At 53.1% G+C, this 17,386-nt stretch overlaps 1 protein-coding gene across 1 annotated transcript; it reads right to left on the reverse strand.

Annotated features, from left to right (window-relative positions):
- Positions 1–2,856: 2,856 nt before the first annotated feature.
- LOC144737498 (purine nucleoside phosphorylase-like) lies at positions 2,857–9,855 on the reverse strand. Its single transcript, XM_078620214.1, has 6 exons — positions 9,693–9,855; positions 8,878–8,981; positions 7,478–7,653; positions 3,710–3,900; positions 3,039–3,131; positions 2,857–2,960 (listed from the first exon to the last, which is right to left on the reverse strand). The coding sequence occupies exons 1-6, from the start codon at positions 9,853–9,855 to the stop codon at positions 2,857–2,859; spliced, it is 831 nt and encodes a 276-aa protein (XP_078476340.1).
- Between the last annotated feature and the right edge of the window lie 7,531 nt (positions 9,856–17,386).

Below are 17,386 nucleotides of genomic sequence, written 5' to 3' on the forward strand. Positions count from 1 at the left end.
ACCAGCGGTGTCAAGATCGGCCTCTGTGGAGGAGGCTCGTGAAGGATGCTACTGGTCATTTGGAGGCAGTCGCCCTCCAGCAACAACGGAGGGCAGAGGAGCGATGCTCACAATGAGCGGAGCGCCGGGCGGCTAAAACACAGCAAGTTGGCACAGTAGGGGGCAGAGGTGGTGCATTGGGCAGTCATCTCAGTCAACCCATGGCACCTGGGTCTGTCTGTGACCTGCCAGCGGGCGTTCGGAACTTGACGTGGCCTTGAAGTGCACTTAGCCTGGCACAATCGCTGTAGTGACGTCGCCACCACCTAGCGGCGAATGACGGTTACTGTTGTTGTTGTGTTCATGTATTTCTATCTCTGCGCGTGAATGTCGGTATATTTCAAGTTTACTTTGGAGCGTGGACCACTTAACCAAAGCCCCTTGAGTGCACCAATTATCCTGGGAAATGCAATGAGGGCACCTGTGCTCACGTGTTCTCTCTGTGGGGAGCGGTGGCGCAGTGGTTAGCCTGCTGCACTATAGACCCAGCAACCCGAGTTCGATTCCCGTTCACGACCAATAATCATAATGGGCAATATCTGAACCTGTCCAGAACCACTCCGAGGTCGACTTGGCCTTAAATGATAACTTAGTACAGTTTGATAATTGTTTTTTTACCCTTTTATCTGGCAACAAAACTGACACCTTTTTTTACAAGGAGTCATGGTTGCATAGACCACAATACCTGCAGTCGTAATGCAAACAAAAAACATAACTCTGATAATGTATGTGCACTGTCCTTGAAGTTGATTGGTCCACACCCGAGACAGCTTTCCTTAGAGCCTAGTCTCGCATGGTGTTGGACCAGATGACGCCAAAAGGCACACAACTCAAAGACAATGCACCATCAGAGTATGAGAGCTCGGGGTAAGAATTTACACCATTGGTACCTCATTTGCCAGAAGAAAAAATATAATTGTTTTTTTACCCTTTTATCTGGCAACAAAACTCTCATACTGGTGGCCGGTCGTGTTGCTGGCTAACCCACCCACCCCCCTCGTGTTCCATTCCGGCCTTAAACGGTGCTCACGAACAGCACGTGTTCCAGGAGATTGCAAGGATGTGTGCTGTGTGTGCGTGTGAGGAGGCAGTTGCCCGATCCACGAATGCGAAATCGCAAGCGATCGCACTCCGCTGCTGCTGACACCGTGGTCTCTGGGCTGTCGTCTGATCAGGCTGCCTTTAATTCATAATCAACGTGTTTGGGTTTAGATCGCGTTATTTATAAATGTGTCGTAACCCTCCGCCACCCGACACGGCCAATCAGCAAAAAAGTGTCACGTTGACAAAAGACAAATAGTTCACTGCTTTAGCCCACCGGTGTGTTGAAGCGTGAAACCACAACATTTACAATTTTGTTTATATATATTGGTCGCGAAAGCCTACGTGTTAAAACTGGCTTTAATTACCGGTGAAACGTCGTACACAAATTATTTGTGTTGTAGGTTTACTCTCTGATTCACCGGTGTGTAACGAATTGTCACGTTTTGTTTACGTGGCGAACCTTACCAAAATGGCCGTGTCGGGTGGTTGAGCGGGCGTTAACGACGCAACGTTTATATTCACGCGATCTAAACACCCCCCAAGAAAAAAACTTATGAATGACATCGGTCGCTAAAGCCCTACTGCGCGTTAAAACTGCGCTTATCTGGCTTGGCCACCTGAATTGTGAAATTACAGTTGCCGCTCTGGAAATCGATATCAACCCGTGCGACGGTAAGAAGTGCCGCGCGTCTGTGGTGAACGTGCGACGGTAAGAAGTGGTGCACGTCTGTGGTGAACGGGCCGTGCTCTCGTCCGCGGGGCTCCGAGGCGCGTGTCCAGGCGGACGCCATTGTGGCCGCCACAATGGCCGCCAGCGTGGCTCGGGCACCGACCACTGAGCACCCCCCCCCCCCCCCCCGACGGTCCCTTCGATATCGGTTGGCTTCGACGAAAGTCTCGGTTTGTAACGGTTCAGTTTTGTTTTTATTGCCGACTTGTTTCACAAGACGACGTTTCGAGGCCGCTGCCACCCGCCGGGCCTGATCGTCCGCGCGCGAGCGACTTTTACACGAATCTAATGGCGCGGTTACATTTTTTTTATACTTCACACGATTACCTCTCTCGCCAATTGTTACGAAAAACAAACGTCACGTTGATTGTGCAATACCAAAAACCACTGTTTTAAATTTCATTAAAGGGAGAGGTGTTTTTTATTTGAGAGACGAGGCCCTTGGCCAAGCGGTTTGTCTCCATGGGTGAGTGTGTGCACGGCTGACTGAGGACGCTCTCAAAGGTGTATGATGTTATCTGGTGGAGGGGTGGGAGTGGGGGGATGGTTTGGTGAAGTTTGGTGAGATCTGGTGGTGTGTGGTGAGGGCCGGTGAAGTTTGATGAGATCTGGTGGTATGTGGTGAGGGCTGGTGAAGTTTGATGAGATCTGGTGGTGTGTGGTGAGGGCCGGTGAAGTTTGATGAGATCTGGTGGTGTGTGGTGAGGGCCGGTGAAGTTTGGTGAAATCTGGTGGTGTGTGGTGAGGGCTGGTGAAGTTTAATGAGATCTGGTGGTGTATGGTGAGGGCCGGTGGAGTTTGGTGAGATCTGGTGAAGTTTGGTAAGATCTGGTGAAGTTTGATGAGATGTGGGGTGAGATCTGGTGTTTGGCAAGGTGCGGCGGCGTGTCCAGGTGGTGCCAGGCTGATTGGCGAGGTGGTGGGGGCTGGGTGGGGGCTGGGTGGCGAGGTGGTGGGTCTAGGTGATGAGGTGGTGGGGGCTGGGTGGTGTGGGCTGGGTGGGGGCTGGGTGGTGTGGGCTGGGTGGTGGCGAGGTGGTGTGTCTAGGTGATGAGGTTGAGCACGGCCTCCACGAGGCTCTCCACGGTTGCCGCCCGCTGCTCCCCCACGGCGAGCACCTCGTCGTGACTCGCCCGCTCCACCTCGTCGCCCCCGCGGTGCCCCCCACCCTCCTCCCCACCCTCCCCACCCTCCTCCTCGTCGTCGTCGTCGTCACGGCGACCGTAGTCCATGGCCGCCTTGTTGGTGATGAGGGAGAGGCCGAGGACCCGCAGGCCGCAGTGGCGGGCGGCCGCCACCTCCGGCACCGTGCTCATGCCTGCGGGGACCACGCAGAGGCGGAGGTGGTGATGGTGGTGATGGCGCTGTTTGGTGATGGGTGGAGCCGGTGATGGTGGGGTTGGTAGTGGTGGTGGGGGTGGCCCGGGTGGGTGGGTGGATGGTCAGGGTGGGTGGGTGGGTGGTCAGGGTGGGTGGGGGTGGCCCGGGTGGGTGGATATTTGGGAGTGGCCCGGGTGGGTGGGGTGGGTGGGGGTGGCCCGGGTGGGTGGGTGGGGTAGTGGTGGGTGGGTGGGTGGGGTAGTGGTGGGTGGGTGGGTGGGGTAGTGGTGGGTGGGTGGGTGGGGTAGTGGTGGGTGGGTGGGTGGGGTAGTGGTGGGTGGGTGGGTGGGGTAGTGGTGGGTGGGTGGGTGGGGTAGTGGTGGGTGGGTGGGTGGGGTAGTGGTGGGTGGGTGGGTGGGGTAGTGGTGGGTGGGTGGGTGGGGTAGTGGTGGGTGGGTGGGGTAGTGGTGGGTGGGTGGGTGGGGTAGTGGTGGGTGGGTGGATGGGGTAGTGGTGGGTGGGTGGGGGTGGTCCAGGTGGGTGGGTGGGGTAGTGGGTGGCCCGTGAGGCCCTCACCGACAGCGTCGACCCCGAGTGAGCGCAGGAGGCGGCTCTCGGCCACCGTCTCGTAGCCGGGGCCCCCCACCATGGCGTAGGTCCCGCGGCGCAGGGACGCGCCCAGGCCGAGGGCTTTGCCTGCGGCGAGGGCGGCGGAGCGCAGGGCCGCGTCGTACGCATCCGACATGCAGAGGAAGCGTGGCCCCAGCCTGCAGGATCGAAATCCATAATTTCGTCACTAATAAACCCCAATGATCTGATCGAAATCCCTAATCTCGTCACTAATAAACCCCAATGATCCGATCGATCGGATCATTGGGGTTGATTAGTGATGAGCTTTACTAGCTTCACTATGGGACATCTCCTTTACCAGTGGCAAAATATCAGAGGTGGGACAAAGTCATTGTTATGCAAGTCCAAGTCGAGTCGCAAGTCATCAAATTCATGACTCGAGTCTGACTCGAGTCCAAGTCACATGACTCGAGTCCACATCTCATAGGTGGGACAAAGTCATTGTTATGCAAGTCCAAGTCGAGTCGCAAGTCATCAAATTCATGACTCGAGTCTGACTCGAGTCCAAGTCACATGACTCGAGTCCACACCTCTGCAAAATATAGTAGTAGGTTTTTACCCTTTCAACATTGACTGCTTTTGTTGTGGTTATTGCAAACATGATGCCTTGCATAAAGGTGCCAGTTTTTGTACCAGTTGAAAGGGATTCTTGTCTTGGATTAGTACACGGCCTACGCGGAGGGTGGGCGGGGTGCGTGACGTCAGCAGGCACACTGCATGACGTCAGCAGGCACACTGCGTGACGTCAACAGGCACACTGCGTGACGCTGCCGCGTGCGGGTGACATCAGAAATGTGACGTCACTGCTCACTTGCGGTGCAAAATATATATCCATTATTGCGCCCCCACCGCCCCCCAAAACACAAAAGTCTATTTTTATACGTTTTGCATTGTGTACAGTCTGGAAGCTACCCACGTGCCAAATTTCAAGTTTGTTGCATGTTGGGAAGTATTCTAAACATTTCGAACAGACACACATATTCACAAATTTCTCTTTTACATAATGATATTAATCGTCATTTTGCGACCCTCACTGCCACTGTGTAGCATATTATTACGTGCCAGGGACTCGATGAGATGACAAGACAATAGTCCATAATTGGCAATAAGTAACGGCAAAGCAGTTATAAGTGACTCACATAATTGTGCGCAGTTGCGTATACAGTTCACGACTTCCCTGAAGGCATCAACAGCTTCAGCGAGCGCGATGCCGATCACACAACGCGGTTCCAATTCGACCCTCGATCCACGGCTGCGCCATCGCCGCAAACGCGTCGAATCAAAAGCGAGGTACAAGCCCTTACTTACTAACAACTCCTCAATCATTTTTCATTGATGGGGGGGTTGCCCCCCCCCCCCGACCTGAAAATCCATTGGGGCCACGTTGGAGTTTCAAGTGATAGCAGCAATGATGACATTACGTGAACACAATTTTTGTTCCTGGGTAGTAAGTGTTAATTTTTAATTGCTTATGTCTAAAACGAATAGAAAATTGCTATTATTCCCCACAAACTTTGCTTTTGTGACCAGGCCTTTAAGTGAAGGAATGACACAAATGCACACCACGTTTTGTCATTGAAAATAGGTACATTTCTAAATATCAATGTCCTGGTCAAAAAAGCAAAGTTTGTGGGGAATAATAGACACGTTCTGTACTTTTTAGGCATAAGCAATTAGGAAATAATACTTAGTACCCAGGAACAAATTGTGTTGTTGTTACACAGTGAAATAAATCACGCCCAACGCTACAGCGTACTAGTAGCGATGTTTATGGTGATGAGTCGGTGTTTGGAATGATGATGGTGGTGATGATGAGTCGGTGTTTGGGATGGTGGTAGTGGTGATGGTGGTGGTGGTGAGTCGGTGTTTGGAATGATGATGGTGGTCGTGGTGGTGAGTCGGTGTTTGGGATGATGGTGACATTAGGTGGTGGTGGTGGTGATGGTGGTGGTGATGGTGGTGGTGATGGTGGTGATGGTGGTGGTGATGGTGGTGATGGTGGTGGTGATGGTGGTGGTGGTGGTGGTGGTGATGGTGGTTGTGGTGGTGATGGTGGTGGTGATGGTGATGGTGGTGATGATGGTGGTGATGATGGTGATGGTGGTGGTGATGGTGGTGATGATGGCGATGATGGTGGTGGTGGTGATGATGGTGGTGATGATGGTGATGGTGGTGGTGATGGTGCTGGTGGTGGTGGTGATGGTGGTGGTGGTTGTGGTAGTGATGGTGGTGGTGATGGTGGTGGTGATGGTGGTGATGGTGGTGGTGGTGGTGATGATGGTGGTGGTGGTGACGGTGGTGGTGGTGATGGTGGCGGTGATGGTGGTGGTGATGGTGGTGGTGATGTTGGTAGTGGTGATGTTGGTGGTGGTGGTGATGATGGTGATGGTGGTGGTGGTGGTGATGGTGGTGATGGTGGTGGTGATGTTGGTGGTGATGGTGGTGGTGATGGTGGTGGTGATGATGGTGGTGATGATGGTGATGGTGGTGGTGATGGTGATGGTGCTGGTGGTGGTGGTGATGGTGGTGGTGGTTGTGGTAGTGATGGTGGTGGTGATGGTGGTGGTGATGGTGGTGATGGTGGTGGTGGTGATGATGGTGGTGGTGGTGGTGACGGTGGTGGTGGTGATGGTGGCGGTGATGGTGGTGGTGATGGTGGTGGTGATGTTGGTAGTGGTGATGTTGGTGGTGGTGGTGATGATGGTGGTGGTGGTGGTGGTGATGGTGGTGATGGTGGTGGTGGTGGTGGTGATGGTGGTGGTGGTGATGGTGGTGGTGGTGAGTCGGTGTTTGGGATGATGGTGACATTAGGTGGTGATGGTGGTGGTGATGATGGTGGTGGTGGTGATGGTGGTGGTGATGGTGGTGGTGGTGATGGTGGTGGTGGTGATGGTGGTGGTGGTGGTGATGGTGGTGGTGATGGTGATGGTGGTGATGATGGTGGTGATGATGGTGATGGTGGTGGTGATGGTGGTGATGATGGTGGTGGTGGTGGTGATGATGGTGGTGATGATGGTGATGGTGGTGGTGATGGTGATGATGCTGGTGGTGGTGGTGGTTGTGGTAGTGATGGTGGTGGTGATGGTGGTGGTGATGGTGGTGATGGTGGTGGTGATGGTGGTGGTGGTGATGATGGTGGTGGTGGTGACGGTGGTGGTGGTGATGGTGGCGGTGATGGTGGTGGTGATGGTGGTGGTGATGTTGGTAGTGGTGATGTTGGTGGTGGTGGTGGTGGTGGTGATGGTGGTGATGGTGGTGGTGATGGTGGTGGTGATGGTGGTGGTGATGGTGGTGATGGTGGTGGTGATGGTGGTGGTGGTGATGATGGTGGTGGTGGTGACGGTGGTGGTGGTGATGGTGGCGGTGATGGTGGTGGTGATGGTGGTGGTGATGTTGGTGGTGATGGTGATGGTGGTGGTGGTGATGATGGTGGTGATGATGGTGATGGTGGTGGTGATGGTGCTGGTGGTGGTGGTGATGGTGGTGGTGGTTGTGGTAGTGATGGTGGTGGTGATGGTGGTGGTGATGGTGGTGGTGATGGTGGTGGTGGTGGTGATGGTGGTGGTGGTGGTGGTGATGATGGTGGTGATGATGGTGGTGATGATGGTGGTGATGGTGGTGATGGTGGTGGTGATGGTGGTGGTGGTGGTGGTGGTGATGGTGGTGGTGATGATGGTGGTGATGGTGGTGACATTGCAGGTGGGGGGCCCTCACTGCGGCTCATTGGGCCCTCTCAGCGCCCCGTTCCCCGCCAGCCCCGGGAGGTCCACGTGGTCCCGGATGACCACGAGGTCCCCGACGGAGTAGTCCGGGTTGATGGCGCCCGCCGCGTTCGTGACGATCAGAATCCTCACGCCCAGCAGGTGGAACACGCGCACGGGGAACACCACCTGGGGGAGCGACACGGGGGGACAGGGAGACACGGGGACACGGTGAGACACGGTGAGACACGGGGAGACACGGGGGGAGACAGGGAGACACGGGGACACGGGGAGACACGGGGAGACAGGGAGACACGGGGAGACACGGGGAGACCGGTGGGAGAGACAGGGAGACATGGGGAGACACGGGCAGACACGGGAGACACGGGGAGACAGATGGGAGACAGGTGGGAGACACGGAGAGACACGGAGAGACACAGGGAGACAGGGGGAGACACGGGGAGACACGGGGAGACACGGGAGACACGGGGAGACAGATGGGAGACAAGTGGGAGACACGGAGAGACACGGAGAGACACAGGGAGACAGGGGGAGACACGGGGAGACACGGTGAGACAGGGAGACACGGGGAGACACGGGAAGACACGGGGAGACAGGGGGAGACAGGGGGAGACAGATGGGAGACAGGTGGGAGACACGGAGAGACACAGGGAGACAGGGGGAGACACGGGGAGACACAGGGAGACACGGGGAGACACGGGGAGACAGGAAGACACGGGGAAACACAGGGAGACAGGGGGAGACACGGGGAGACACAGGGAGACACGGGGAGACACGGGGAGACAGGGAGACACGGGGAGACACAGAGAGACACGGGGAGACCGGTGGGAGAGACAGGGAGACATGGGGAGACACAGGGAGACACAGGGAGACACAGGGAGACACGGGGAGAGACAGGGAGATACGGGGAGACAGGTGGGAGACACGGGGAGACACAGGGAGACACGGGGAGACAGGGGGAGACACGGGGAGACACAGGGAGACACGGGGAGACACGGGGAGACACAGGGAGAGCGGTGGAAGACGCAGTGAGACACAGGGAGACACAGAGAGACACAGTGAGACACAGAGAGACACAGTGAGACACAGTGAGACACAGACAGACACAGAGAGACACAGTGAGACACAGTGAGACACGGGGAGACACGGGGAGACAGGGAGACACGGAGAGACACAGGGAGACACGGGGAGACACGGGGAGACCGGTGGGAGACCGGTGGGAGACACAGGGAGGCACGGGGAGACACGGGGAGACACAGGGAGACATGGGGACACCGGTGGGAGACACGGGGAGACACGGAGGGACAGGTGTCCCCCCCCCCACGTGCCCCCCCCCCACGTGCCCCCCCCCCACGTGCCCCCCCCCCCACGTGTCCCCCACGTGCGTCTCACCTTCCAGGGAGGGTGACCCTCGTACGAGTGGAGGCGGCCCTGCGTGCACACGGTGGCCTGCCCGCCCAGGCGCCCGAACAGCAGGCGGCCCGCGTGGCCAGCCACTGCACGCGGACACGGTGGTGGGACACGGTGGTGGGACACGGGGGTGGGACACGGTGGTGGTGGGACACGGGGGTGGGACACGGGGGTGGGACACGGTGGTGGTGGGACACGGGGGTGGGACACGGGGCTGGGACACGGCGCTACATTCCAACAGAGGATTCATCTTCTTGGTTCTTTCGGTAAAGTCACGTAGAAGGAAAATAATAAAATAATAAAAATACAACATAATAAAATAATTCTCACGACGTTTCGGCCACAACGCAAGCAGCCGTCCTCAGGTGAAGAATGAAACACCACCAAGCTTGGAGCGTATATTTAAGCTGCTGGGTTGGAGGGGGGGAAGAAGAATGGGACATTCCTCTTGATATGCAAATTCTTTTGTCAAGGCGCTCTTCTTCCCCCCCTCCAACCCAGCTTAAATAGTCGCTCCAAGCTTGGTGGTGTTTCATTCTTCACCTGAGGACGGCTGCTTGCGTTGTGGCCGAAACGTCGTGAGAATTATTTTATTATGTTTATTCTTATCATTTTATTACTTCCCTTCTACGTGACTTTACCGAAAGAACCAAGAAGATAAACGTAAAATAATCAAAAAATCTACGACGTTTCGATCACAACACAAGCGTGACTTTACCGAAAGACCCAAAGAATACGGTAAAAGCCAATTTATTTTTTTCCGTCGCGGTGCGTAACGCTGTTCACGATGACTGCACCGGTGCTGCTGGGGAAGTTGGGGATGTCGGCGAAGTCGAAGGCCACCGGCTCCTGCAGCCTGTCCGCGATGCCGCCCAGTCCCGAGCCGCAGATGATGGCGACGCGCGGCGGCGCGGGGGCACGAGCACGCAGCCACAGCGAGCTCGCCTCCAACGCGTGCATCGCCGCGCTGACACGAGCACGAGAAATAACAACAACAGCAGCAGCAGCAACAACGTCACCAACAGGAGCATCATCAACAAGAGAGAGACAGTCGGAGTGAGACGGAGAAGCCGAGAGAGAGCGAGTGACGGCTGGAGTGGGATGGAGAAGCAGAGAGGAGAGTCGGGAGAGTCGGGAGGGAGAGGGAGGAACGGAGCGAGCGAGCGGAGAGCGCGCTGGAGAGTGGTGGCGAAATGTGCTGAGTTTGATCAAATAAAGTGACGACAGAAAAGGAAGAAGCTGTCCGCGTAAAGTGCAGCACTACATTAACATTGTACTTTTTTTTTTTAACGAATGAGAATTAAAAGGGTACAAGGCTGCAGTAGAGATGAAGAACCACTGGCTGAGAGGGCCTCGCATTATCGGGCACCACGGTGCCAAGATGTCATCTCCCTCGCCTGGTATGAAGGAGGTCGTGGGTTGCAATCCTGACGCCTGACGCCTGCTGCTGTGTGTTTGGAATTTGCATCTTTCTCTCTCTCCCCGTGGTCACGTGGGATTTTTCTTCATTCCAGGTCCTCCGGGTTTCCCCCTCCAACATTCAGAACGAGCCTCACGCGTTCAAGATGATGTGCGGCTGCTAGACATGTCCACGTGATGCTAAGCCACTTGCGAAAAGCAGAGCTACGAAGCTAATTGGTGTCACCATATCTGGTTACAAACACATTCCTGCGAAGGGAGCTGGTAGGAACGTTGTTGGGTTGCTCGGTCAATGGCCTGCAGGGTCAATGGCGGCGTGGTGTATTCCGCAAATATGGCCGACTGTGAGGGCGGGCACAAGCCGGCGTGAGTAGGTTAAACGTTGAGTTTTATAAGGAAACCACGGGGTGACCAGCCCCTCCCCACCCAGCCCCACCTCACCCAGCCCCACCCTCCCTACCCAGCCCCACCCTCCCCACCCTTCCCTTCTCCACCCAGCCACACCCCTCCCACCCCCCACCCAGCCCCACCCTCCCTCCCCACCCAGCCCCTCCCCACCCAGCCCCTCCCCACCCAGCCCCACCCTCCCCACCCAGCCCCTCCCCACCCTCCCCTCTCCACCCAGCCCCACCCCTCCCATTTTTGGATGCACGATGGACGGACGGACACAATAATCCCCTGTGGGCTGGTGGAACCAGGTAGTTCCTACCAGTAACAAAATAGTTTATAGTTTTATTCATGGGCGGAGTTGGGTCGGGGGGGGGCACGGGTGGGCAATGCCCCCCTTCCCCCAAACTGGACACCTTTATTGATTTATTTTGAGTAGTTAAGAATTTACATTACAAATACATTCATTACGTGCACCCGCGATTCCTAATATGAGGGACAAAGCGAACCCCTGGCCACACCAAAACATTAAAGTAACGCTCTGCCACGATGACTTCACAGTTTATTTACGGTGATGCGGCAACGGGTTCAGGATCTGGTGGACTGACTGGATCGCAAGCGCCCGTCAATTGCTGAAGTGCAATTGCTGAAGTCACTTCAGCAAATTGTTTCCTGCTGTGGTTGTCCCACCTGATGACGGACGCTTGTGTTGCGCCCGAAACGTCGTGATTTACACCATTGGAACCTCCTTTGCCAGTAGCAAAATATGATAATTGTTTTTTTACCCTTTTATCTGGCAACAAAACTGACACCTTTTTTTACAAGGAGTCATGTTTGCATTGACCACAATACCTGCGGTCGGAATGCAAAAAAAAACACAACTCTGATAATGTATGCACTGTCCTTGAAATTGATTGGTCCACACCCGAGACAGCTTTTCTTAGAGCCTAGTCTCACATGGTGTTGGACCAGATGACGCCAAAAGGCGCACAACTCAAAGACAACGCACCATCAGAGTTTGAGAGCTCGGGGTAAAGCATTTACACCATTGGAACCTCCTTTGCCAGTAGCAAAATATGATGATTGTTTTTTTACCCATTTATCTGGCAACAAAAAAGTGTCAGTTTTGTTGCCAGATATAAGGGTAAAAAAACAATTATCACGTCGTGATTTAATTTCTTTTATATTTTCTACCTACGTGGACTTTACCGAAAGAACCAAAAAGTATGGATCCCTGCAGTCACGAAAACTTCAAATCGAGATTGGATCTAAAGCACAAACTCATTTTCTTGGTTTTTTCGGTAAAGTCACGTAGAAGGGAAATAATAAAATAATACAAATAAACATAATAAAATACAATTCTCACGACGTTTCGGCCACAACGCAAGCAGCCGTCCTCAGGCGAAGAACAGGTCTGTCGGAAAGAGACGCTTCAGACGCTGTCTTTCCGACAGACCTGTTCTTCACCTGAACAAGGCTGCTTGCGATGTGGCCGAAACGTCATGAGAATTATAGTTTATTATGTTTTATTTGTATTACTTTATTATTTCCCTTCTACGTGACTTTACCGAAAGAACCAAGAAGATGAATCCCTGCAGTCACGAAAGCTTTAAATCGACACCAACTCATTGTTTGTTCCGAGGCTCTCAGCTCTCGGCTTCCATGTTGCCAGGGTGTCGGCCTCAGTAGGTCCCGTGCCCCAGGGGGGGGGGCATCACGAGTGGTTATTTTATGCCCATTCGACAAATTCTCCAATTTTTTTTTCTTTTTGACCACGGATCCTGCGGCAAATGCTATCTTTGCACCGTGACGGAATGGTGGCGGGGGCTCTGTTGGCAATGACCCCCCCCCCACCCCCCCCACCCTGCCCCCCGGCGTTTTCTTGCAGAGCGTGAAAAATCATCGCGTTTGAGAGAAAGCATGACTCCTACCGCCCACAGTATTCCACGTCAGGGAAAGTGGTGGCTCACCGCACAGTTCTTCGCCGGGGAGGGTTGGGAGAGCCCTCGCCAGGGCTGCAAGGATGAGTGGTGGGCACGGGTTGCTGAGGAGATGCAATTCCCCTCGATTATAAATCACTCTGTAATTCTTCTTCTTGGTACTTTCGGTAAATTCACGTAGAAGGGAAATAATAATAAAATAAGAAAAATAAAACATAATAACATAAAATTCTCACGACGTTTCGGCCACAACGCAAGCAGCCGTCCTCAGGTGAAGAACAGGTCTGTCTGAAAGACAGCGCTCCAATGAACACTGCTAAGCTTGGCAGCGTATTTTAAGCTGGGTAGGAGGAGAAGAGCGCCTTGATAAAGGAGTTTACATATCAACAGAAGAATTTAGCATTGAATAAGCTGTGTTATCTTCTTGGTTCTTTCGGTAAAGTCAGAAAGACGCTGTCTTTCTGACAGACCTGTTCTTCACCTGAGGACGGCTGCTTGCGTTGTGGCCGAAACGTCGTGAGAATTATTTTATTATGTTTTATTTTTATTCTTTTATTATTTCCATTCTACGTGACTTTACCGAAAGAACCAAGACGATGAATCCCTGCAGTCACGAAAGCTTTAAATCGAAATTTAAGCTGTGTTAATGTGAGAGAATTAGCAGGATGTTAAAGTCAGAAATTAGTATGTAACTGGGAGATTAGCATGATGTTAATGTGAGGAATTAGCAAGTAAACCGGTCACGGAAGTGGCTATGTTAAAGTTAGAGTTTACATATCAACAGAAATTCACTCTGTAATTCCCTCCAAAAATTGTACTTGCAGCGCCACAAAACCCTCTCTCCATCCTCAGGGGAATTAATTGGTGATCCGATCTCTGCGCAGTTCTGCAGGTTTGCTGAGGCCTTGGGGGATGGGGGGGGTTCCTAAGCCCAGAAAACATCATGGGGCAATGCTGAGGTTGATTCTGCCCGGGCTTGCTGTGACTGAAATATTGGAGGAAGTTCAAGTTCATTTATTAGGTATAGCCATGTGAGCCATTCGGCTCTTGAATCGGGCGCAACCGCAACAAACAAAAAACAAAAACATGAACAAGAAAACATCTTAAAGTGAATATGTGACTAAGTTCAAACAGAACATCCAAGAAAAGACAGCAAAATATTGCAGAAAAAGCACCGTACACCAACGCTGTGTGCAAAAATCCCAGTGGGATGCAAGTCAAACAACAACAACAACCACAAGACAACTTAGATTAAGGCCATCAGTCTAACTCTGTACTACAACAAACAAACATGGCCAAACCAAAAAACTTTTCGAAAATCACCAAAATAAAGCCATAAAAGCAATGAAAGAGTGCAGGTCATAGGAACTGTGACCGAATTTTCACAATAAACGACGTAAACAACATGTACCACCAAACCCTGCAGCCATAGCTGGCTGCATGAGTCACTCCACAACAGCAGGAGCATCAGTCGGAGTATCAACATTTTTCAATGCACCTTTAAGATCAGCACACTAAATCAGAACACAGATCATACTTTGTCACCCCTGTGATGGCTGGCTGAGGTGCCATCTGTTGATGCAGTTGAAAGAGGCATCCAGAGTCCGAAACCAGGAAACAGAACTGGGCAGTAATGATCTTCCAAGCGAACTGCTGAGGGAGGGTGGCGTGTTTCTGTAGACTGCCGTATCTCACAACTGTCTGGACCATGGGATGGGTTCTGCAGGATGGGAAGGGTGCCCTGGTGGTCCCCGTTAAATAAAATAATGACCGTACCCATTGCATTAACTACTGGGGCATCTTCCTCAGTGCTGAGGGGAGAGGTCCTTGCGAGGATTATTCATCATCACCAGGCTCGCTCAGGATCAGTTTGTGGTTCCAGGCCGGGAGAGTCCAGCAGAGATGCCGTATTATCTGCAAGGCTGCTACATTATTTAATATCTTCTGTGACCACGTAGTTCGAGAACCTTTCCATGGCTGTAACCAGAGGGATATCCATCTGGTGCAGGTGCAATGGGAGGCTGATCGATGCCCTGGCGGAGTCAATGGTGACGATCTGGTAATTGTTGCTTACTCTGAGGAGTGCTGACCCAATGCACATGTTTATTCGCCCTGCTAGGAGCGTTTGTCGCACGCCATTCAAGCCAAACATCTTGATTCTCAGAGTGGGAATTCAGCCGAATCAGGTGGGAACCTACGTCTCGTCGGTGCTTGCTGAGTAACTTTACACGGCTGTGATGGACCCACTGAGAGAGACAGAGAGACGCTGAGCCATGGAACCCACGTCTCGGCAGGGCTGAGTTAGTGTGTCAAACACAGCCATTATAAACCCACTGAGAGAAACACCCACAGATGGAACCAAGTCTCAACAGTACAGAGTTAGTGTGTCTGAAACAGACATTATGAACCAACTGAGAGAGACACCCAGAGATGGAACCAGGTCTCGGCAGGACTGAGTTAGTGTGTCTGTCACGGCCATTATGAACCCACTGAGAGAGAGAGACACCTACAGATGGAACCCAGGTCTCAATAGGACTGAGTTAGTGTGTCTGACACGGCCATTATGAACTCACTGAGAGAGAGAAACACCCACAGATGGAACCGAGGTCTCGGCAGTACTGATTTAGTGTGTCTGACACGGCCATTATGAACCCACCGAGAAAGAGAGAGACACCTACAGATGGAACCCAGGTCTCAACAGTACAGCGTTAGTGTGTCTGACACGGCCATTATGAACCCACTGAGACACCCAGAGATGGAACCAGGTCTCAGCGGTTATCAAGCCCCTCGAATCCATCCGACGGCCTCCGAGCGGCGCTCTGCGCGTCGTGTTACCTGCACTCGGGCTCGAAGCGCGTCATGGCCCTTGAGACGAACACGGCGGAGTTCTCACTGCTCCACTCTGACACAGCGGCGGCGGTGGCGGTGGCAGCGAGCACGGGGGGATGATGCACAGAGGGATAAAGAGCCGGTGGTGGTGGGGGGGTCAGGGCACGGGCTGTGCTTCGATTGGTCCAAACGCAGCCGTCCCCCCTCACCAAAGCAGTGGTGGGGGTCGATTGGGGGGCAGCAGGGCGGGCGGGGGGGGGGGTCTGAGGGGTTCTTCAGCACAAATATAATTCTTCTTGGTTCCTTCGGTAAAGTCACGTCGAATGGAAATAATAAAATAATACAAATAAAACAATTCTCACGACGTTTCGGCCACAACGCAAGCAGCCGTCCTCAGGTGGAGAACAGGTCTGTCTTCTTGACAGACCTGTGGCCAAAACGTCGTGAGAATTATATTTTATTATGTTTTATTTTTATTATTTTATTATTTCCATTCTACGTCACTTTACCGAAAGAACCAAGAAGATGAATCCCTGCAGTCACGAAAGCTTTACATCGAAACAAACATAATTGTTGGTACGCTGAAGACAAAGACCCCCATGTTGCAGGATCGCCTTCGCAGAGTGTCGGGGCGAGCGCTGTGGGTGAAGGGCAACACCGATGAAGGCCGTCGGGGTGCCGTGGGCACCAACCCCACCAAGGCCGCCTTTGTCTCCCCAGTGGCGATGAACGTGGCCAGCCAGGTTCTCATTTGAGGCTGAGCCGACCTAGGGGGAGGGCCATGGCCGGTTCGGACAATCACCGATCGGTGTTGGCCGTGAGCGGGAATTGAACTCGGGTCGCCGGGTTCGGAGCGCAGAGCGCTAACCGCTGCACCACCGCTCCCCACATGAATGGGACAAAGATCCCCCGTGTAGCCTGAACAGACTGTTGGGGCAAGTGCTGTTAGCGGTCACACACGAAGGCCGGCACGGCACACGAGGGGGTGTGTGGCCAGCACTACGCCCGGCCGCCTTTGTCTCCCCAGTGGCGATGTTTATACACCGCAACCAGGCACTCATTTGAGGCTGAGTCGACCTAGGGGAGGCCCAGGACCGGTTCAGATAATCGTCACTGGGTGTTGGCCGTGAGCGGGAATCACGCTCGCCGGGTTCGCAGCGCAGCGTAGCGCTAACCACTACACCACCGCTCCCCATGTGTTGGGACCCCCCCCCCCACACACAGATACACACAGACACACACACACAGACACACAGACACACACACACAGACACACACACAGAAACAGACACACAGACACACACACACAGAAACAGACACACAGACACACACACACACAGACACACACACAGACACACACACACAGGCACACACACACAGACACACACAGACAGGCACAGACACACACAGACACACACACACACAGGCACACACACAGACACACACACACAGACACACACACACATAAACAGACACACAGACACACACAGACACACACACAGACACACACACACAGACACACACACACACTTTCACGAGCTGCCAGTGAGATGACAGGAGAGATGCAGTCGAGGGGCAGGTGGTACAGCAGGTAACACGAGTAACCCTCCAAAAGGTGATGCACGCTTGGAATCCTGCCACCTGTTGCCTCCCAGAGCCACCTCATGGCACGTGCAACTTGAGCCACGTAATCACATAAATGGCCGCCATTTACGTGATTTTTTAAAGATTTTTTATTTAATTAGATTTTTTACACGCTTTTATTTATTGTTGTATCCTCAAAAAAGAAATGTTGTAACTCAATTTTTACACACTTCCCAATGTGCTATCAACTGAAAACTCCGTATAGGTATGTCATACTGAGGACTACACGATATTCTATCATAAAAAATCCAAAACATATATTTAAAAACTGT

This window comes from Lampetra planeri, chromosome 70 (genome assembly GCF_965212315.1).
Source record: "Lampetra planeri chromosome 70, kcLamPlan1.2.h2, whole genome shotgun sequence".
Classification (NCBI taxonomy): domain Eukaryota; kingdom Metazoa; phylum Chordata; class Hyperoartia; order Petromyzontiformes; family Petromyzontidae; genus Lampetra; species Lampetra planeri.